Genomic DNA, 23,501 nt, shown 5'->3' with positions numbered 1-23,501 from the left:
AAAAATTTACCAATTCCAGGGCTAACTAAAGTGTATTGTTACGCCGCTTTATTTAGGCAATGTAAAAATATCGTTAATCAAACATACTTGTACTTATGTACTTGAGACACCAATAATAGAAAAATGACATAGATAGATGTCTGTGACTGACTGTTCTAGGTACAGTTAGACATACTGTGGGGTACACTTTGATATAAACCACCTATTTACTTAAATGTATCAAGTACATTGGATGGTTATATGAGACTAACGCGATAACATAAGTTATTTAAATTACGTTAGACTTTTTAGTGATTATTTTTATAATGAAAAGAAAAATAAAAGATCAAAAGATTATCAAAACTAGTTTTATTCAATATAAAACATGTCAATAATATTTACAATATATTCAGTCGTGTTGACCGCGCGCGATCACAATAGGTTTACGACAAGACTACGAGTAGGGGTCGGCGAGGTACTAACAAGATACCTACTAATGATAGATATCGTAAATTGTATTGAAGTGCGAATTTTCACACTTGTATTTATGAGAATTCATAGTTTTAAAAACATGTCATTATATTGGTAAGTATTGGTTTTGTTTATTCAGGAACGGAACGGAAATGTTATTAGGACCACTACATCATAATATATCATGTCATGAGATTTAACGCAATAAATCGTAGAATTGATAATGTGTATAATACTTAATACACATTTATATGAGAAGAATACCATTAAAATCAAATCTTAATTTAAAACTCGAAAACAACAATTACCTATCACTCACTGATTTAATTTCGATAGCCACATTCTCATAACAACGACAATTTTACGATTTATTTCAATACTTTTAAATAAAATACACATAACGTACGGCACATGTCGCTAAATTATTAGTTGTATTGGAAGTTTGTGGCAACAAAGATAAGTTGAAGTGGGCAAGGCCTTGCTAAAACCGAATCGAAGATATACCAGCCCCAGCTTACTTAACAAGCCCAAAGGAAACGGAAATGGCCACAAGATACCTATAAGTAGCTCAACTAATATTTACAGCATCTGTCGATAATCTTAAAGCTTTCACAAAAGAAGGGGACTTACACTATTTTAAATACACAAATATATACACAGTTTTCACCCACCCAGTATTATCACACTAACATAACACTCCCTAATTACAACTTTACTAGAGATTACCTAAAACTTATTATATTACTGACATACTAAGGTATTTGCACCTTTTTTGGATACCTATATAACATTGACGGAGTCCAGATGCCAAATAAATGTAACACTGGATATCTACACACTAATCTGCTTGATAACTAATCTCTTATGTATTTTCAGGGAAAATATGGGAACAGCAAGCTGCAAAAATATCTACGTTAATAGTTTAACTCCACAATGGAAAAAAATAAACTTTCCATACGTTTTGTACGGATCGGCACAATAGTGAGTTTTACATTATTAATATTTTTTCAGATTGTTAATCGGTTTGATAGTTTGTTGCGTGTATCAGACGTTTAGCTACCCGTAGCTATCTTTGTAGCTGACTGTACTTATGATTAGAATACCTATACATACCTATGTAAGATTCTGAATGTTCATGATGAATAATGAATAATACTATTTTATAACGAATTCAATTTCTACACGCAGTCCACATTTTATAGGCAACACACACACATTTTTGGCCTAATTTTTTTGCTAAATATACCTAAAATGGTCCTACTTTCTGCAATCCACAAAAAACATTATTTTATGTAGCCTTATAAAATACAGTTTTTTGTTGATCTAATAATCAAAATCTCTACGGAAACGTAACTTGTGAGCTTCTTAGCTCACTGTTCGATCCAGTTTTGACCATCAACTTTATCGTGGAACTTTGGTCCATAAATTGAGCACTTGATTTATGTTATCTAAATTGTGGGAAGGTTCTGTCAAGGAAAACGCATTTCGGCTACATAGTCTAAATGCTCTAGGTTGTGATGCGAGTTTGACCGCCTCGGAGCGCGCGGTCGGTGCAGGTTGTGGTGGGAGTGGGCGCGCATCACTCTGTAGGTTCCCTCGCGCCGAGGGCCTGCGTCGCTCGTCTTGCGCGCAGGCCTCACCCAATCATCATCTCTAGAAGCCGCACGGCTTCTTCTATAATTGTCAGCCCCGCGCCTGTCATCGTAAGGCTGTCTCACCCAAGCCCGGTCTGCCTCGAGTACATACGGATCTAACTCCCCCGATGGCTGGAATTGGCTAGAATTTTGTCCGTAACTCGACCTTTTCCATCCGAGGTCGTATTTCCTGTCATTGTCGCCTATTTGACGGCGCTGTGATTGGTTCGAGCTGCTCTCGCTCGTGTCCTCTCCAGACGTACCAATACCCAAATCCTTGTCATCTCCGTAAATTTTGTATACTCCATTTGGGCCTACATTCTTTCCGTTGAATATTTGATCGTTTAAAACAAGTTGCGGGTGTGGTATGCAGTATGGGTGTGGAAAACTCTTATCAACTTTTGACATTTTGATGTCTTCATGTTTTTTGGAACAGGAGCCGGGTCCGAATAGAGACAGAAGTACTGGTAGCAAGAAGAGTCCGTGCATTGCTCCGAAGAAAATCACCATGAACACCATCTTGAAGAATACTGAGAAGATGTAGCTGTCCGCTAGAAGGAGTGCGACTACCCCTAAAATTGTACTGAAGGATCCTTGAACTATGGGCAAGCCCAGAGAGTATAAGCATTCGCTAACTCTCTCATTTGGAGATTTCGCTTTTGATGCCATGTAAGCGTAGCATATATGTGCTGTAAAGTCAACGGAGAAGCCGATGCACATGATCAAGTTTATCATGGAGATTGAATCAAGGTTGATATCCCATAGGGCCATATATCCCACAACCCCGATTTCTATAGATATGATACTGAAGGCGACCCAGAGCGAGCACAGAATGTTCGGTATAAATATGAAGGAGGTGATCATCATCATCAGGGCTCCGTAGCACAAGTTCTGAATGGATGTTGGCTTCACTAGCTCGAACTGGAAAAGAAAAAGAAAGTGTCACACAGAGATTTTACGAGTAGACACGTGTTTGCTATCGAGACATTACGGTACTGTTACTTAACAAATCGTCTTGATACAGGGTTGGCATGACTAATTCTGTCACAAGGATCGTACGCACATTCTAGAAACAAAGCTTATCGATACATACCTGATCGAAGAAGACAAAGTACGGATGGAAAACAGATGCGTTCAGCGAAGATTGAGCCACAACATCTCTTAGGACTTTGACCATCTCCTTCTCATGGTTGGTGCCACTGATATTAATCGCTTGGATCAAAAACCTCGATGCTACTATTTGGTCTCCGGCTTCGTTGAATTTTACGTCCAGGGAAAATGGATTAGCCGGGAATAGCCATAACTGAAAAGAAAGTTATTTGTTGTCAATATTTCAGCTCGCTGATTGAAATTGTTCTTCGAGCTTCGAGGTTAAGCATCAAGCCAAGGTTAAGCATCAAGCCATTTACTGCAGAAATCGATGATGCCTATATGCCCCTTTGAAAGTTTTCTATTTCTTAGCATTAAAATAGGTAGCCGAGTGAATTAGGTTTGGGTAGGGGGTCAGTGGAAAATAGGGGACACACAGTGCAGGAGAACGCTTGTGAATCTATTTTATCAACGTACTTTTAGTACTGATGTGGAGTAGGCCACAGTTATTTTCGGGTGGAAACGTCATGTTATGCTTACCTCGCGTAAATTTTGAATGAAATCCGCTTCATTATCGATGGTCACGTTCAAGTAGTCATTATTTCTCGACACGTAGTTGACAAATGTTCGTAGCCACGATTCCGTGTACAGAGAGTTCGATATGTAGGAAGTGTTTTCTAAACTTTGCGTTAATTGTTCTACTTCGTCTTGGATTTTTGGATCTGAGTAGTTGTATTCGCCACTGATCACAACCTGTAACAAAATCAATGGGGTCAATAACGCCAAAAAATTACAACAGATGACGCTTGTAGGACCTATAGGTACCAAAAGTCTATAGTGGTTTATTTTTTCCGTTAAATTATTATTAACTAAGATTTGCAAAATATGATACAAACGTTGCAGCAATTAAATTGCAATATATTTAGGTAAATAATTCCAGCTCCAAGTTGCATTGAGCTTTGCCCGTTTATTCTCATTATTTAGTGAAACCGCGGTCTTGGTCTTGGTCAACTCAATAAGTAACAAATCTTTGAACTTTGCCTACCTGTATTCTGTAAGGAAACTCCCTGTAGTATAAATCTTCACGGTCAAAAAATTCGACAGAATACGAATCTACTTTGGACAGTTTTCTTCTTTCGAGACCCTCTTTCAAATTTGTGACTCCGTAACCGGCTCCAGCAAGATAAGCCAGGAAAATGACGATGACGAAAGCCTTCACTGCGTTGTTGTTGAGGATATTGGCCATTGTGTCGCGGAAGAAGGCCATGATGCAGTGTTCTCTGTTGTCGATGGGGTTGTCAGGGTCGGCTATGTCGATACCGCCGCTGCAAAATGCTCGGTACAGCCACGATTTTTCTTCTGTAACAGAACGAATAAGCATTCAAAAGTTAACTTTATGGGTAAAGTAAACTGAAGGAGAACGAATAAGTTACAAGTAGTACCTACTGACTACCCAATTTCCAAACAGCTTTTGTCATGAGAAGATACATGTCATATTAGGTACGCATTGGGCGTATTCTGATCACTACCTTCAAAAACGCGAAATACCAGATCGGATGTTTAAGCGATAGCTGCTCAATAGTCCGGAAAGATGAAGAAACTTTATGGTTATACAGAGAAGATTCACATGACGCTCGATCACGTAATATGGAGGGATATTATCCATCCTGATACCTATAATGAAACTAGGAAGAAGTCAGATAAAAGATTTAGGGTTATACCAATGGTTATACGCACCCTTTCTTGCTCTGGATTCCGGCAGCACCTTAAAAAATGTGATCGTATGTCTGTTCTGTTTTTCACGATATCCTGATACGGCTACACATCCAGAGAAGAATGTCAGATGCCATACAAACGTAAAGCAGACTGCTAGACCTGAAAATGAAAAACAGTTTTAGTTGACGCATAATGGTTAAAAGAAAAACATTCGAGTTCAAAATTTATTTCGTTCGTTCGTCCATTTGCCACACTGTAGCTTGAATATGCAAGAGTGACACAGGCAGATAACGAAATTCAGATTTTCGCGGTAGGCTCTCAGAGCTTGATATATACAATTACCGCTTACCTGAATACATGCAGAAGATTTGGACCGACGGGAATGGAGAGAATATGCCGATGAAGAAAGATAACATGTCAGTGACGGAAGTTATCGTGATGGAGACCGCTGCCTCAGATAACATGATGGCCATACGTTCGGGCACTGGCAGTTTTGGGGAGGTCCTGCGCCACGCCGCTAACATGACGAATGTATCGTCTATACCGATACCTGTGAACCAGAAAGAAAAAATTATAAACGAAAATGCTTATTTTAATTGTAAAGCCATTAGGTTTTTTATAAGTGCACAGTTTGATCGATGATGTCAAGAAGACTTCTAATATTTACATCAATGTTCAGATGCTCAGTGAGTTCAAATGCTCCTACAGACTAATAAGTAAGTAGCTGTTTCAGATTTCACTCAGCTAGTAATGAAATATGATATGGAAACATGAGAGATAGATACGTACCAATCATCAAAAACGGAGCAGCCAAATTGATGCCAATAAACGATATCCCTAGATAAATAGCGCAGCCAAAAGCTGCAGCAGTGGCCATAACAGCAGAGATATTTCCAAGCAAACCCAGCCAGGGCTTAGATCGGACCCAGTCAGCCATCATACAGGTCACAATCGAGAATATTCCCATTAGGATGAACGTTGAACTGAAGAATGGAACGACAGTCCTAGTGTTCTTTTCGAGCTCATGGTCCAAAGTTCTTGATGCGAATCTGGCGATGGAGATGTGTTTGAATCGCCCCGTGTCTTCTGCTACGCCTACTGCATCCAAAAATGCGTCCTCCCATGCAGCACCTCTGAAAAAGAAAATGAACATAATTAAAATAAAAGAACACAATTTGTTCGGTTGGTTGTTAAATCGGTTGAAGAAAGTGACATTTAAACGACTCTCAATATTTAAATGTATTGTAAAAGAATGGTTTATTACTTGTGAATAACTACTTAAATATTCATTGCAAAACTCGTGAAATATGAATAACAAAAGAGCACCTACCTAATCTTAATTTTAAATTACCGTATATCCACCTGTCATGTGATAACTTGAAACTCATAACGCTCAGTAATAACTATGATAATGTTGTCAACATCACGTTGACCCACAATTAGTTCCTAACAAGTGAAACCTTTCTATTGGTATTCTGGCATCATTACACAGCGCTTAGTATTCGAAACGATTTCCTAAACCGTGTCAAGATCGGTACCCATTATCTAAGAAACTGAGTCATTCAACTCGAATGTAAAACCATTTTGTACCAGACAAAAATCTTGTAAACACCATTTAGAGCAATTAACTAAACTGAAAGAACCTTCGTTAGACACTTGTTTCCTTTTCAGAGATATTACGTCTATAATCATTGTTTCCGTAAATTGCGTGTGATAAGTAGAATGTGTGGTCATTAACCTATGGTTATCTGCGTAATTTTATTTGTTTAGGAAGGATATTCTTTATTAAAATTAAATATGTACCTATCTTAACGACCTGCCATTCCATAACAATGGCAATATAATAAAAGCGGTCAAATGATGTTTCGAATAACGAAGAGTTACAACATCTTACTGCCCTTGGTTTACTAAGCTGGTAACTAAATACCATAACTAGATCAACGGACATTCATGGCTAACTTTTTACTCGATTGCCGTTGGCCTGTGGTCTGTCGTCTGTAGGTAGTGATTCGGTCAGGATGCCGTGGTTCGGTCAGCACATAACGTTGACGACTAGACAATCTAGGCACGATGGTGTCGTTGACAATAATGGGGACTGTGATGTCACGTGATGTGACAAGACATGGAGAGAGTGTTTAGCTTCCCAGATCATTAGGCTGAACATTTTAGACGTCGCTTTCAAGTGACAAAATTTACCTTTGTATTTGCAATGGGGTGTCGGCCTTCACGAACCAGACGAGCTGAACAGCCGGCACGGACACGATGATGTCGTCGACGACGGTCGAGCCTCCGAAGTAGACGGGGAACGCGTGGGCCTCCCACGTCACTGGGTTGAACATTATAGGGAATGTCAGGTTTAGATCGCCGCGTTCCACCTGGAAAATAAATAAAATACGTAGTAAATAAAAAATTACTCAATTAAAAAAAATAAAGGGACACGGTTAATTAAGAATCACGAAGTCTCTTGTTATGAAACCTAACAAAAATTTCAGCAGTCGATACCTATCATGGGTTTTGTTTAGAGATAAGCAATATTTAGTGTCGTATTTTCAGACTTGACGCCCTGGCCCATGAAAGGTTTGCCGCCCCATAGTCCCACAACTGTCCCCAAGGTTCGGCATGTGCCGCCCCTCGCAGCCCGCTGTCCTGGACGATGGCCCCTTTTGGGAATAGAATAGGGCATATACGTCTTGATACACTTTGATTAGGCCCAGCGGCGCACAATACACTATGTAGAATCGCGAAGCTACCTACAAGTATTTATAAGTAAGTAGTAAGTGGACAATTTGTTGGGGTCATTACAAAATGTCCTAGTAAATATATTTTCATGGTAGGTGTAGGTATCTCAATTTATTAAAGCGAAGTAAATGTGGCCGTCTTTCTAGAAATAATTAGGGACTCTATGACTCTCCGTAACGAAGAATGAAGCTAAAAGCATTACCTATACTTACTATCTATTCTTTTTGCCTATACGAACTTAAACTATACGCATTCACATATCACGTGGCAAAGTGAACATGTTGTAACGCCTGACATACCAATCGCGATGTTAAATGAAGATACTCGAAACGATGACAAATGACCGATGCAGCTCATTACGATAAGTGGATGTTTGGAATATAAATCAACGGTGACACACATGATGGTTAACCGACATGATGTATCGGCAGCGGCACAGGTAAAGACAACTACTACCTACGAATGTTACGAGTATGTTGTTTTGTGTGTGACCACTTGGTGACCACAACACACTTGCCAATATTCGTTGCATTTAACGAGTATGATAGGAATATCTTGTTTGTTGCCTTTGTCTTTTACGATTGCTTATATGAGATATCTCTAAAATAATGTGGGTATTACGTAAAATCACGGTCTCTACCATCTAACTGAAATATACACTTATAAAACTCCTTATATTTCTACTCGTAACGTGATGTGTCACCTATGTAGGGTTGGAAATAGTACATTGTGCAACGAGGGGGGTAAGGGTAAGCGAGATTTTGTAAACGCGGTCTATAACTACAACAGTTAAAGACTCGAGTTTACAATATGCTTACCCCCGGCTTACATACAATGTTTTTCATCACACTTGCGATGAAAAACTAAATTTTAAGCGAAATAATTCTTAAATACGGTGACATTTCAAACATTCGTCCGCCATATTGTCTTGTTTTGACAGGTTAGGATTCGAAGGCACAGACCCACCCGGATTCAGCCATAATAGAAAATTGTGTAAAAATTAATTTAAACGGCTATTAAATTAATCAACTTAAATATTCTTAAACATACACATAAAAAATAATTCATAAACGTCAGTATTTTCAATGTAAAACTCATTTAAAACTACTTTTTTCGTATAAATTAGTGACATAATAAAAAAAAAAGCCATAACTCACTCGTGAGTTATAGCTTTTTTTTTACAGAATCTATAACTCCCGCGGGAACAATATAGGCCTTTGTCCTTCAGTACACCTGCATGAAATAAGATCTTTTTCGAGCAAGTGTGATGAAAATAATATTAACTTAACGATACTGGTTCAAAATGTGGTTATGTCATAACTTCATAAGACCTTTCAGAATTATAGTAGGTACCTGGTAATGGTATGGATGGAGGTATGGAGTCGCGCGCGAGAACGCAACTCATGCTAGCAGATCTGCTTAACTTGTACGTGTGACAATAGTTTTAGATTAAGTTAAAGAAATATTTATTATGCGACGTTTTATTCCGTTTCCTGAACTGTAGACATTTATAAATAGTTTTTTTTTAATTAGCTAGTTAGTGTTTCATTTTGTTATATGTATAATATGTACCTACATAGAAGTGGTCTTTAAAAACTGTCTATTGTTCGTACTCCGCCTATACGTTTTATGACTGTGACTCATTCTAGTACCGACCTTTGGACAGACGTCCAGGAAATTGTCGGCAGTTTTAATCGATCGCCAATATTATAATTGTACTTAAGTATGTATAATAATGGTCACGAGGCCACATGTGATGGCTCCTCTACAATAACAACAACAACAACCAAGGGACGCAGCCATGCGGTAGAATGAGATAGTAATATCACTTGCTCCCTCTAATGCATAAATGCGTCCCTTGGATTGGCCGGCGTTGGGTCATCGTGTAGAGGAGCCATGAGAAAATGGACCCATTATGTCCAGGATCGCACACGAAGTGGAGAAAATGAGAAAGCTGGGATAAGGCATGCTATTCATATTTAACGAATAAATGATTTAGGGCCCGATTCGGATTTTGAAATAGACATCTATTAGATATCTTTTAGACATCACCAAGATACGATAACGATATGTTTAAGATAAACGCTAAACGATAAAAGATAAACGATATGTTTAAGATAAACAGCACACATAAACGACAAAATTAACAATATTCTTAACAATGTCTCAGACTGGATGCATGATCACCACCTTGAAATAAATTACCAAAAAACAAAATTAATGACTTTTTACCCCTACCAGAAAAATGCATTAACTATTAACTACAGCCACAATTCATTACAGTTAGATGTTGTTGATAAATTTACACTACTCGGAATAGTCATAGATAGTCACATAACATGGAAATCGCACATTAAACACATTCGAAGTAAACTCTCAACATTTGCTTATGCACTTAGCGAAATAAAGAAAACCACAGACTTTGAAACAGCACTTACAACATATTATGCATATGGTTATTCCTGGCTTTCTTATGGAATAATCCTATGGGGCAACAGTACAGATGCTCCCTCCCTATTCATCTTACAAAAAAAACTTATCCGCATACTAGTAAACATAAAGCAAACTGATAGTTGTAAACCTCATTTTAAAGAACACAAAATACTTACCCTACCTAGCCCCTACCTAGCCTCTATATCTTAGAAATATGCAAATTTGTCCGTAAACATTCAGAATTATATACCAAACGTGAAGATGTACAGCTAACTTATACACTAAGAAACAAATCAAAGTTAATGCCACCACCCTCCCGATTAAAACTCCATTCGTCTGGCCCTCTATCAATATCCATAAAGATATATAATAAATTACCACAAAATATAAAGGAAGAATAGTTATTTGTACAACAAGAGATCAAAGTTTGATATTTCTTCGAGTGCTTATTTTGAGTCCCGTGCAAGCGAAAGATTCTATAATAGATTCACGAGCGTAGCGAGTGAATCTAATTTAGAATCTTGAGCGTAGTAAGGGATTCAAAAGCGCACGAGATGTAAATAACTTTGATCTCGTGTAGTACACAAAATGTTTCACCCTAAGCAGTGAGAACATACCTAGAGGGACAGAGATAATAGAACCCAAGTATATCGAACTTGTATTAGACCCCGCATGTTGAAATGACATTTGACTATAAAGGTCACTTCAATGTCATTTTGTCTCACTCAGTGAGCAAAATGATTCAGTGAGCAAAATCGCATTTTGCTCACTGTTTTTAAGAAGCAAAGTACCCTTGTTCGAGCTGCTGAGGTGAAAAAGAAAGAACATTTATTTGTAAGAAAATTAAAAGAAACCCTTATAAACAAAAGCTACTACACTGTCGACGAATATTTAAATGATAAGTTTTAAGATGTACCTATTCTAATAAGATTACAATTTTACATTTTTATTTGTATTAGGTATAAGTTAGGTTAAGTAATAATGCTATGCCCTTGCAGGGCTCATGTTTGAAACAACTCATTTGTTATTTAATACCCATATGTACAACATGAACGCAAATAAAGAACTTGAACTTGAAAAAAAAAAAGATCTAACCTGTCAAATTTGACATTTGCACGATTCTGGAGATAGGTACTCTTGAACGATTTCCTCAGGATATGACTTAGAGATCCAATTCACATGTAATAGATATCTTACGCTATCTAACGTAAAAGTGACATTGGTTGCCCGAATTGCGCTGCAAAAGAGAACTAGTTGATATCTAAACTATAACGTATCTAGAATGGATCTAGTACGTGTCGTCTCTTGTGAATATCTTGAAGTTCGAATACGGCAGTAAGATTAATATGGTGCATATTTGAGACCAAATTGGTAAATAAGTAATGCATTACAAAAGCTAGAGAGAGGAGCGTGTCGCCAAGTTTACCCACATATACATAGAGTTAAACCAAGATATGATGTCTGCAACGATCAAACGTCAAACTTCTATGAAATTTTGACGTATAAATAACGGGTCTCTATTGTTTCCCAAAACGTTTTAAGTCATATTGTATTGTTTGTCCACATTCTCGTTAGTCATAATTTGTTTTTCGCAGAAACGCGTAACTATTCAGGATTGTCATAAAATATACCTAATAGGTTAGGTTTTTAGGTTAGGACCTAATCTATCTATAGGATAACCTTACGAAAATCCTGAAAAGTTAGCGGTTTCTGAATTATGACTAATGATAACATGACAAACAATACATTATGACTTGAAACTTTATGTCAAACAAAGGGACCCCATAAATAACACTTGCACTGCGTGTGCTATCAAAATCGTTGAGACTTACGTGGGTCTAACTCCATCTATCCTGAAATGAATTAATTTATCCTGAAATTATTGCAAGAATTGCGCGTGAAACACAAACCAGGCTATAACGAACTGGTTCTCTCAGGTCCACTTCATGTTCATACTGACTGAATATAGCCAATGGCAAAAACAAAACATATTGAGAGATATTGAAGGTGATGACAATATCACGACTTACAAGTCTTATTAAAAACATTTATAACATAACCTATTATGCGCATTTATTTAACCCGCACACCTCTCGTTAATAGGTTTCTGACAAGTCAACATAGAATACGATTACTTACCTACTTAATATGAAACAAAGTGAGATAAGATTGATAGTAGGTACATTTATATTGTGGTTGTTGTTGGTAAACGTAAATAATAATATTTTATTACTATAAAGATGCTACAACTCTGCCGGCGAAACCGCAACCAATTGGTGTGAATCTCGCTACTCAACAATTTATTTTTAATAACAATACTTAAAGTATTTGCTAAAGGCACCTTTGTTCGTGCCGTGGGAGAAAGTCAGTGGAAATCGAAAGTGTATTGACCCAAAGTTAGTTAATGTTTTTAAATACTTTTTTGTAAATCCAATTTCTGTTCATACCTACCTACTTGGTTCGTACCTAGCCATGTTTGCCTAGTGTTAAAAATAAATACAACCGTTTTCTAGACAGAAACTAATTTTTCACCTCAGCAGCACGAACAAGGGTACTTTGCTTCTTAAAAACAGTGAGCAAAATGCGATTTTGCTCACTGAGTCATTTTGTCTCACTCAGTGAGCAAAATCGCATTTTGCTCACTGATTGTGTCTCACTCAGTGAGCAAAATGCGATTTTGCTCACTGAGTGAGACAAAATGACATTCAAGTGACCTTTATAGTCATTTCAACATGCGGGGTCTAATACAAGTTCGATATACTTGGGTTCTATTATCTCTGTCCCTCTAGGTATGTTCTCACTGCTTAGGGTGAAAAATTTTGTGTACTACACGAGATCAAAGTTATTTACATCTCGTGCTCTTTTGAATCCCTTACTACGCTCAAGATTCTAAATTAGATTCACTCGCTACGCTCGTGAATCTATTATAGAATCTTTCGCTTGCACGGGACTCAAAATAAGCACTCGAAGAAATATCAAACTTTGATCTCTTGTTGTACAAATAACTATTAATACAATTTCGAGATAGCGGGAAAAAAAATCGCAGATGAAGCAATGCTTTTGGCATAGCTCTGAAAATTGTCGGATCTAAAGTGGCAGTGGGCGGAGCACTTGAACTGATCGCTACTTTAACAAGTTTCTGGAGTGGCAACTGGCAACTATACCTACTCCGGAAGACTCTACACTGTAAGGACAGTCAGCAGCAGAAGTTGCTAAGCGGGCGAGGTGATCAAGGTGTTTATTTTTTAGAGAATAAGAGCGTGTGTAGCTGATTTTGAATACCTTACCCGACATTGGTTGGCTGCTGCTGACTGTACATGCACAAGATGGATCCATAGTCTAATAAAACATGGTCTTCCATTCCCAGAGTGACACGGGGCTACGTCACAACAACATGGCCGCTATATATAGCGCTATCGCATATTATCATATAGCGCTGTCGCATGATGACGTAAGCCCGTGTCAGTTAGGTGACCTAGAAAAGACGGGAATGGAGTACCAGGCGGAGTATATTATTATACCATGGATGGATCGTAGGTCTGATAAAACTAGCCTTAAATCTTTATGTAAATGCAACATGTCGTGGATTTTTTTCTTCAATAGAGGATAATATTATTACCGACCCGACTTTACGAAGCACCCACTCTAAATTAACCATTTCTAATACCCATGACTAAATAAAACAGTATGGAAGTCTGTTCGCCGAAACATGCGGTTGGTCGCCGTTTTTGTATTTCCGTATTATATTCTTTTATACAATGGTAAGTTAAGAATAGGTATGGCTATTAGTTACACTAAGGTGGCTGTTTTCGTATAATTAAAATGTCATTTCAGTTTCAAAAGAATGAGACAATATTTTCGTCTTGAGACTGTAATATTTGATGAGTATTTAACGTGGTTGTCAGGTGTTATCTTTTCCTGTACATTGTTAATGTAATCATTCCCTATGCATATTTCTCTCCGAGAAATACACCACCAGTCCACCATACATATTTACATCAAAGTTTCCTATACTATCCTTATCTAGGTATATAGACTCACGTCAGTCGCGGCTAGATACTAGTGCAAACTTTGATGTTAATATGTAGGTACCTGTTCTATTATTTACCTGTATTTTTTTTTCAAAAATATCTCGCTATCATTTACTATTTAGCAATATGGCTTAATGTCAAGTAGCCTGGCCAGGAGTCGTGGCATTGCCCCGTACTCACTTGGGTCAGATTATGCAACGACCGATTGTTGGCTAGGTTTGACGCTCGTAAAATCTACTACTCATTAGTAGGTTTAGCGACATTGAGTCGCTTCACCGCAATCTTGACGCATGCAGCGAATATACAGGGTATTAAATCCAGATGGGGCGGTGAGCGAAGAACATAAACTTTGAAAGACGGCAGTGGTGACTTTCCTAGACAATGACGTTACTTTACAGAGACGTTCGGCGGAAAGTTTGCCCTATATTACCAATGAATTTGTTCGTCAATTTTGTATCCCGAATAAATCCTAAAAATTAAATATGTAGGTATTTCAGATTTTGATTTCCAACGCCAGTATAGGGACCGTGCGTGTTGAAGGGTCTGCCATCTTGTGGCCTGAATCGGAAACATATTGTGCACATGGCCAAAGTAAGTGCTACCATCTACCGTTCTCGTCGGTACGTTTCCTTGTTCTGCCATCTTGTGGGCTACATCGGAAGCATAAACGACACATTTACGCCTCGTGTCAAAAATCTGATGGCTCCTAGTTATGCTGCTTATAGTCCATGCACAGGGCCTATCATGATTGTTAAAAAAAATACTGTTGGCCCGATTCGGATTTTGAAATAGACATCTATTAGACATCTTTTAAACATCACCAAGATACGATAACGATATGTTTAAGATCTAACCTGTCAAATTTGACATTTGCGCGATTCTGGAGATACTGTTGAACGATTTCCACAGGATATGACTTAGAGATCCAATTCACATCTAATAGATATCTTACTCTATCTAACGTAAAAGTGACATTGGTTGCCCGAATTGCGCTGCAAAAGAGAACTAGTTGATATCTAAATTATAACGTATCTAGAATGGATCTAGTATGTGTCGTCTCTTGTGAATATCTTGAAGTTTGAATACGGCAGTATTTCTTATTAGGTATCTCTTATTTTCTTTTCTGCTCGATTTTGATTTAAGTACTTACTATCCTGTATATCAATGAATAAAGCTTGTAGAATGTTTACTGAGTTTAACTCAAGAGGTGTTTATGACTGAACCGTAACATATTGCGGTGTACTGTATTGTTAGTACTGATACAGAATACGCGGCTTTGTATTCGAGTGTAATGGTAATAGCAGCTATTAAAATTGAATCCCTACAATTATGTTCGACGTTTCCTATATAATAGAATTGACCGTGGATTTTGTTTACAACTTTGCTTAACTGAGATGTGTAGGTATATGTTTCCTCTTCAACTTGTTTTAACTTATCTATCAATAGGATGTAGCTTTCAAGCGTAGGTATAGTCCAGGATCTACCTTCTGTGGTAGTTTAATAGCTACAGTTAAGAACTGATCGTGTAATAGGGTCAAACAGATCACTGTGTTATGTCTTTCCTGTAGACATACACAAGAGTTAAGGGCTATAAAGGTTAATTTTCTTATTTAACCCTTATCCACGTGAAAAGGTCCTCCTTTTATTTAGAGAACTATGATAAAATCATTGCTTACATGCCCACAAGCTGTTAACTATTGCCCACAGGAGAGAAAACTAGTGTGTTATCGCGAACAGCACATTTTTCTCTCCTGTGGGCTATAGTTAACAGCTTGTGGGCGTGTAAGCAATGATTTTATCATAGTTCTCTAAATAAAAGGAGGACCTTTTCACGTGGATAAGGGTTAAATAAGAAAATTAACCTTTATAGCCCTTAACTCTTGTGTATGTCTACAGGAAAGACATAACACAGTGATCTGTTTGACCCAATAACAAGAAATAGGAGTGGGTAAACTTCTTGTGAATCATAAAATCGTAAGATTATTAGGGGGAAATCAGATCCAATCTAATAAAGGAATTTGTGGGGCGGTATTTATCTTTATAGAGGTACTTTTAGTCCCAGTTGGCTTGCAAGTTACCTACTTTGCCCCAGGGGCTTCGAAATATTTATCAATCTTACCTCCTCGATAATTTTGTCCAGGTTCAGAATATCGTTGGTAAAGCACTGGCCCAGTGGCGTAGCTAGCATGGGTGGCACCCGGGGCGGAAATTGTGGGTGTCACCCCTAAATTCAATCAAAATTGTAAAATTATTTAAAAAAGTAATAGTAATTTATGTTTAATATTCCATAGCTCACAATTTACTCCATCGCTTTCATTTTAGATTTCATGAACTCTCCACACCCTGGCAGGTGTTGCCTCTGCGCGCGTTCTATGACACGGGCAAGGACAGCATCCGCACGGTGTAATCCACATTTCATAAGTGTCAAAAGGGCATCTACGTGTTGGCTTGGGCTCCGCGCACGCCTCCCAAAGGTCCGAGTCGTCATTGTCCCGTGAAAGATATACAAATAATTTATGTTAAAAAAAAAAAAAACTGTTTTTGCCAAGTGCGAGATGTGGAAGAGATTCTGTAAAATCCCATATGACAATGAATTTCAAATAGTCCAGAGTCACCCAATTAGAAACAGTGACATGGTTTGTCAATTACAGAAATAATCACATAATAAAAAAAACCTTTCTGAATAAAAAATCCTACGAGGCGCCAACATATTATTGTTCCATACCATGTGCCCACGAGGAAGCCGAGAGAATTTAACCACGCATTTCTGAGGCCAAAATAAGGAAAAAATACTAAAAGAGTTATGTCAATTTCGCCAAAAAAAAATTTTTCGTTTTTGTGTACGTATTTGTACATAAAATGTAAATGCTATAATTTGTAAAACTGTCACCCAAAAATAATTTTAACTTTTTTTGTCAAATTAGGTACAGAAATAATCACATAATTTAAGAAAAAAACCTTTACATTGATCCTGAATTTAAAAAAAAACCTACGAGGCGCCAACATATTATTGTTACCTACCAGGTGCCCATGAGGAACCCGGGAGATTTTAACCACGCATTTCCGAGGCCAAAAGAAGCAAAAAATATTAAAAGAGTTTACGTCAATTTCGCGAAAATAAAATCTTTATTCGATTTATTTGTACGTATTTGTAAATAAAATATAAATGCTATTTATTTTTAAAACTATTACTCAAAAGAATTTAAACTTTTTTTGTAAAACCTAGTTTTTGCAAAGTGTACATGTCACGTTTTTACATTCTATCAATAAGGATTGGACTAGGTCCCATAGTAACAACATCGCCATCAAAAAAACATTTTGCACTAAGTAACAATTAAAAAGATGTTTTTTTTGGCTGCCTGGTGGTACATGTAATCTGAAACTAGGCGAATTCCAAACAGTTTATAGGACATTTTAGTCTTTAAATAGGTATTGATCAGGAACATACCGTCAAAATCTCTCGGGTTCCTCGTGGGCATGTTGTATATTATTTCCTTAATGGCGATTGTGTAATCTGCCACAGTTTTACGATTCTTTATAGATGATTTTTTACTGATGTTCACGGTCGGGTGTCACCCCTAAATGGGTGACACCCGGGGCGGGCCGCCCCCGCCGCCACTGCACTGGCCCTCCCACTTGGCGCACTCCTCCTTGTATGTGAAGGTCTCCCCGTTGGGCAGGGTCACGGTGATGTTCTGCACGAGCTCGTCCAGCTGTCGCACTCTTTGTATATACTTTGTATGCGCCAGGGGCACAGACTAATCCCAGGCGGTTTTCTGTGCCCAGGGGTGTCGAAATATTTTTCAATCTTACCTCCTCGATAATTTTGTCCAGGTTCAGAATATCGTTGGTAAAGCACTGGCCCTCCCACTTGGCGCACTCCTCCTTGTACGTGAAGGTTTCCCCGTTGGGCAGGGTCACGGTGATGTTCTGCACGAGCTCGTCCAGCTGTCGCAGTTCTTTCCACACTTCGGCTCGGAGCATGTTCGTGTTGTTGTCCTTAGGGACGATTATGGTTCGGCCAAATCTGCCTGTAAAATAAAAAGGACTTGTAAATTACTTTACAATCAAACAAATATGTAGAGCATTAAGCACTAGCTGTCGCTGTGGCGTCGCTGTTACATATTTCTATTTCCCCTCTCGGAGGTGGATATCCAAAATTAGGTTTAGTAGTTTAGCCCTAAAAGTTATAGATAAACAGACACACCAGAAAAAAGGCCAAACTGATATCAAAATACCTATTTTCAAGTGGAAATCGAGTTCTATGAACTCTTTGCCACTTATAATATACTCGTATTATGTTCACAAATAAACAATAAAAATCAAAAATATTAGTGTCTATTATAATTAGTGATGCAAAGAATAATATTTTTTAGACTTTATTACAATGTGTTAATTAATGATTAAGGAACACAAAACATGTTTTCAATAAAATTTATATTAACTTGTATTGTATCTACTGCACAGTATGCACAGTCGATAACCTGTTGTCATTGCACTTAGTTCGGAGGACAAAGCAATTGGTTGAAATCGGATGATTGGTTAAGATTAACGGATCCGTATTCAATTGAATTGTACAGACACAGACGAAGCGACGGTGAAGATTTGAAATATAATAAGGAAAACGAGTGATAAAATAAAAGTATTGATAAAAATAAACTTCTTGCACAACTATTGAAATACACTCTGTCTGTGTCACTTTCGAAAATTATACGGTTTTTAATTTACTTAGTTGTGTTGAGATATTACCGCGACTAGATATAATATATTTAATGTCGACTGTACCTTCAAATATTTCTCAAATTGCAAGTGAAGCAAAAAAAAATGTATAGGTAATAGGGCAACATTTTGAAAGTCCTACGTAAGTATTTTTTTTTAATTCAAGTACATAGTTTTTTTGTATTAATTTTATTTTTAGTAAGTGTTATCAGTTAATATAGTTTCAAATATGTTAAATATCTTTAACTTGAATTTAAACTGTTGTGAGACATACTAACATTGAATAATTTTACGGTTTAGACTCACTTGTTTTTAGTCACTCGCGCGACATGTTTCGGAGAGCCTAGGTCTCCTTTCTCAAGCACTAACAGTGCGAGCTGCGTTCACGACGGCCGTGTATCGCGTAGTCGCGTAACCGTAAAATTATTCAATCTTTAACTTGGTTTCTATTTTCTTACTTCTGTTTAGGTACCATTATAATTTAAAAAAAAATTACATCGTTTAGTTTTTCACCTTGTTTATAAATCTCCTATTTACACACCTGCTCTCGTAATCCGGCCCACATTAAACCTGTGCGAGTAGTTAACTTTGAAGTGTTCCTCAACTATCCGCCTCTCATATTTGCCTTGCCCGCTAACTGGCGAGAACAGGTACTCTGGGTCCATTTCGTAGTTGATCCGCTGGTAGCCGGTGATCATGAGCAGAGTCAGTAGTACTGGGATGATGATGAAGTAGCCAGGATTGCGGCCGACCAGCAGGCCGAGCTTGTAGAACGACCGGTTCAGGATGTCGTCGACGAATGTTAGTTTGCAACCCATCTGGAACAATGTACGTTTTTTTATTAGAAATACTCGTGCCTATGCAAACAGGTGAGATTGAAGATAATACTGTATGATGTACATTAGAAGTCACCAAACTCTTTGGCGAGTAACGGTCAGCATCCGCTTTATTATTGCGAGCCGAATTGTATGGAATATATGGCTCTATTATATTACAGTATTAAGACAGTAGGCTTAGCAGCGCAGCGTCACTAGCCGTTCCTTATTTCTTTTTAATACAGTTAGAAAAATGGATAACTATTGTAAAGTAATATATCGTGCGCGAGATACTGCCGCGGTGCTTTCGTGCTACGCCTGCTGTCAGTCATAGTACTTGAATAGGCCCTCTACTTGAGTTATTCTTTACCTACACTCATATTCGTGAATCATAGCTATTTGTTTAGTTAATCCGTCACTTACAATACTCAAGTGTCCATATATCAAAAGTGTACACAGGATATTAGTTCAAATATTTAGGTATTTAAGGCTTAACATACTTGAAACATAGAATTATTTACTCATAAAAAGATAGTAAAAACTGGATATTAGACGTCATTTGATTGATCCAGTAGTAACTAATGAAAATGAATATTGGTTGCGAGCAAAGATTAAGCAGCAGAGTTTTTTGTATTTAAGTCCAATCCCGGAGACATAGTTAGTACGCAAAATTTTGTGCGAGAAATCTTGGAAAAATCTTAACATTGTTTATCTACGAAACATGTATATTTAATTTATTAGAGAAACGTACCTACTCAAATTTACTAGTACATAATATTAATTGCCAAGGCGAGAACCTAATTTTGGGATTCTTAATACGGTAGGAAAATTGCTCTACCTACGGGCAATAAGAATTATTTAGATAAGTACCTATCGAATTGAAAAGTTGCCGGTTTCCACATTACCAACTTGGTACAAGGACGATTAGGTTTACTTATCAGATCCGATAGTAGTTTCTAGTTTTAAATTCCCCTATACTGTAGGTTATTGACTTGTTGTTGATGATTGAGGTTTACTAAGGTATCCTAACCTAACCTGAACTAACCTAACCTAAACGTGCGGCGATAAAATATTTGTAACACGGTTTCTAAAACCATGAAAGGTTAAACATTAAAAAAAGTGTTTAAAAAAAAACAAAAATATGCATCAAATAGGTACAGCTTGCGGGGTTATTTTAAAATAATATATTATATTTAGCGTAGCAATTTATTAAATCATTAAGATAAATATATAGGTACCTACATATGCCATTAATTTTAATTCAATAAATTTTCCTTTATTATTAAAAGAATATCCCGTAAGAAAAATCATGATATTTCTATATAATCATAGATAAATAATTAGCGTCATCTAGGTTAAAAGCGATTATGTACTATGTAGGTAATTCTTGCATTGGGGTTAGGCTAAGTTGCTAAACAGTCATGCGCGCGACCAATTATGAGCAAAACCACTCGAACAGACATTCCAATCGCTACTCGAGCGCGGTGAGATCGGTCGAGATTCGGATTTGAGTACCTATGTGTGAAATGCACTATGTATACATATGTATGCTAGACGAACTAAAAGCGATGAAAAGCATACCTCGAAGTTTTTATAGCATAATAAGACGAAATAAGAATCTTTGCAATCATCTTCTTTACTCACGACAATATACTTATAAGCTATAAAGCTTTCTAAGTAATTAAATAATATTAGGTCATTACCTATGAAATTGGCGTTTTGTCCGGAGAATTTCAACGAAACACGAATTTCCATACAATTAATTTTGCGGATATTTTTTTGATGGCTAATTCAAACCAAACAAAATTTTTCCAGTAATTTTTGACACCTTTAAGGTATGTTTTCAATATCTCCATTTCTTGAAAATTGGTACCATTAGAAAAATATAAGTAATTTTAATACTCGAACCGACAGCACATGAAAAGACCTATTTTCAAGGCTTAATTCTGAACACTTAACAATAAAAAATAACAATTAATTGTATGTAAAATCGTTGTTTATTGAGTGCACTGTAGTTTTATTGTAATTGTGTATGTACTTTTGTAAAAAAAAAAAAACTAGGATCAGACTTATATCTATGAACAAAAACGCCAATTTCATAGGTAAGGACCTAATATATTGAAAAGAATAGTATTACCAATTCAATAGAACAATAAACCATTACCAACTCACGCCTCGGCGTGGCAAATATCGATAATTGACGTTCGGTTTGACTATGTGCGGAAAATTTCATTTTATTTGACAATATCTGGGAGACCGAGCTTTGTTCGGAAAACATATAAAAACTCACAAATGCGCGTTTTCCTAGAGATGAGACCTAGCTAGATCGTTTGTTCGCCACCCAAAACCCCCATATAGCAAATATCATCGAAATCGTTAGAGCCGTTTCCGAGATCCCCGAAAAATATATATAAATAAATATACAAGAATTGCTCGTTTAAAGGTACAAGATAAGATATTTCCCCCGTAGCTAACAGACAGGCCCCACTACAGTCAATTAGGATTCTCATCGATTACGGACCTCCAGGTCACGTTACACCGGTTTATCATAAACTCAACTCGAGCGAGAATGAGAATAGGTGCCGGTTAGTGCGATTCGGTCTAGGCGTTTCTTGACACATCTAGCCTGTCCCCGTTTCTGCACGAGATCTATTGCGTTTAACGATAATCTCATCTGCAATGCCATGCGGTTATACGCGCAAATCATAAGCTAAGTAAGATATGAGTTGGTAAATGGACTCGAAGCAGAAGTAATTGACAGTAATATTGGTAGAGCCGTGTCGTGTGTCCTAATGGCTCTTTCTATGTATATATCCGTTTCCTTCCAAAATAACTTTTTTTATTTCCTCGTCTCCAGGATGCAGCGTAAAAACTAGCTTTGGATTCTCTTCTTTGTGATGTCTACAGGAAAGACTCAAACAAACGAGTCAAGGATGAATCACGTTAGACTTTAAGCTTGATTTTTTTTTATTTGGCTTAAATTTGGTTTGTCGCAAATATTGTACCTACTGAACTACGAATACTTACCACTACGAATAAAACTAGTGCGAGTACTGACGTAAATTTACGGTGGGTAGGTATGCAGTATGGAGAGAGAATAATATTAAATGTTTTCACCGAGTGAGCCGTGTGTTTAAAACGATGCGCGTATTGTCACACATGTCTTGCATTTCACGAGAATGAGGTAGAGCTTCGGTTCACTCGCTCTCGTTAATGGCAAAAACTAACATTTGCATTTATGAGAAACAAAGGCCGGGTGAATAATACCTCGTGTATTTTTTCAAGGTAAATTTGTAAAATTCGTTAAAATCTTTGTAGACTCCGAATAAAATGTGTGATTATTTTGACGGCGTTTGAAATAAAAACACTATACTTACTTCCTATTTCACTAACCAAAATTTATGATATGTTTTGGATTGGATTGCGTGACATCAGAGCTTAGAGCATTTAGTAACTGGAGACGTCACGGCTGACATTTTCTGTACGAAACAGTCTGCCGATTTTTGCGGGGGAGGGGACGTCAAATGTATTGCTATTTCTACATGATTTGTACGTAAGGTACAAATAGCCATGTCAGTCCATATAAAAGTTTGCACAATTGTGCAAGTTTTTCGGCAGAGGGGTAAGCTCTTAAAGGCGACTCCAGTTATTAAATGCTCTAAGCATCAGAGATTGCCCATACCGGTTTCTAAATGACGTTCATGTTACACAGCCTGCTAGTTTATGACAAAAACGCAACACATAAGTTACACCATTGCGTGTAAGCTATTTCTAGACCCAGTGTGTTTGGATGAAGACATATCAATGATAATATTTTGGAACGGTTATGCCTACATTATAAAACAATCAGTAGACTGTAAAAAATAAAAAGATCG

General features: G+C 37.3%; 1 protein-coding gene across 2 annotated transcripts in view; it reads right to left on the bottom strand.

Annotated features, from left to right (window-relative positions):
* Positions 1 to 331: 331 nt before the first annotated feature.
* The window catches only part of LOC134793118 (patched domain-containing protein 3), a 68,563-nt gene continuing 45,393 nt past the window's right edge, over positions 332 to 23,501 (bottom strand). For both annotated transcript variants that reach the window (XM_063764661.1, XM_063764660.1), the window contains 10 exons: positions 19,353 to 19,629; positions 17,906 to 18,123; positions 7,086 to 7,264; positions 5,679 to 6,022; positions 5,239 to 5,439; positions 4,911 to 5,048; positions 4,219 to 4,532; positions 3,714 to 3,926; positions 3,178 to 3,387; positions 332 to 3,005 (listed from right to left, as the gene is read on the bottom strand). In XM_063764661.1, the coding sequence (XP_063620731.1) occupies positions 1,920 to 3,005; positions 3,178 to 3,387; positions 3,714 to 3,926; positions 4,219 to 4,532; positions 4,911 to 5,048; positions 5,239 to 5,439; positions 5,679 to 6,022; positions 7,086 to 7,264; positions 17,906 to 18,123; positions 19,353 to 19,629 (3,180 nt within the window). In that variant the 3' untranslated portion in view covers positions 332 to 1,919. The remainder of the gene's footprint in view (positions 3,006 to 3,177; positions 3,388 to 3,713; positions 3,927 to 4,218; positions 4,533 to 4,910; positions 5,049 to 5,238; positions 5,440 to 5,678; positions 6,023 to 7,085; positions 7,265 to 17,905; positions 18,124 to 19,352; positions 19,630 to 23,501) is intronic.

This window comes from Cydia splendana, chromosome 8 (genome assembly GCF_910591565.1).
Source record: "Cydia splendana chromosome 8, ilCydSple1.2, whole genome shotgun sequence".
Taxonomy (NCBI): Eukaryota; Metazoa; Arthropoda; class Insecta; order Lepidoptera; family Tortricidae; genus Cydia; species Cydia splendana.
This window is presented reverse-complemented; position numbering and strand designations above follow the sequence as displayed.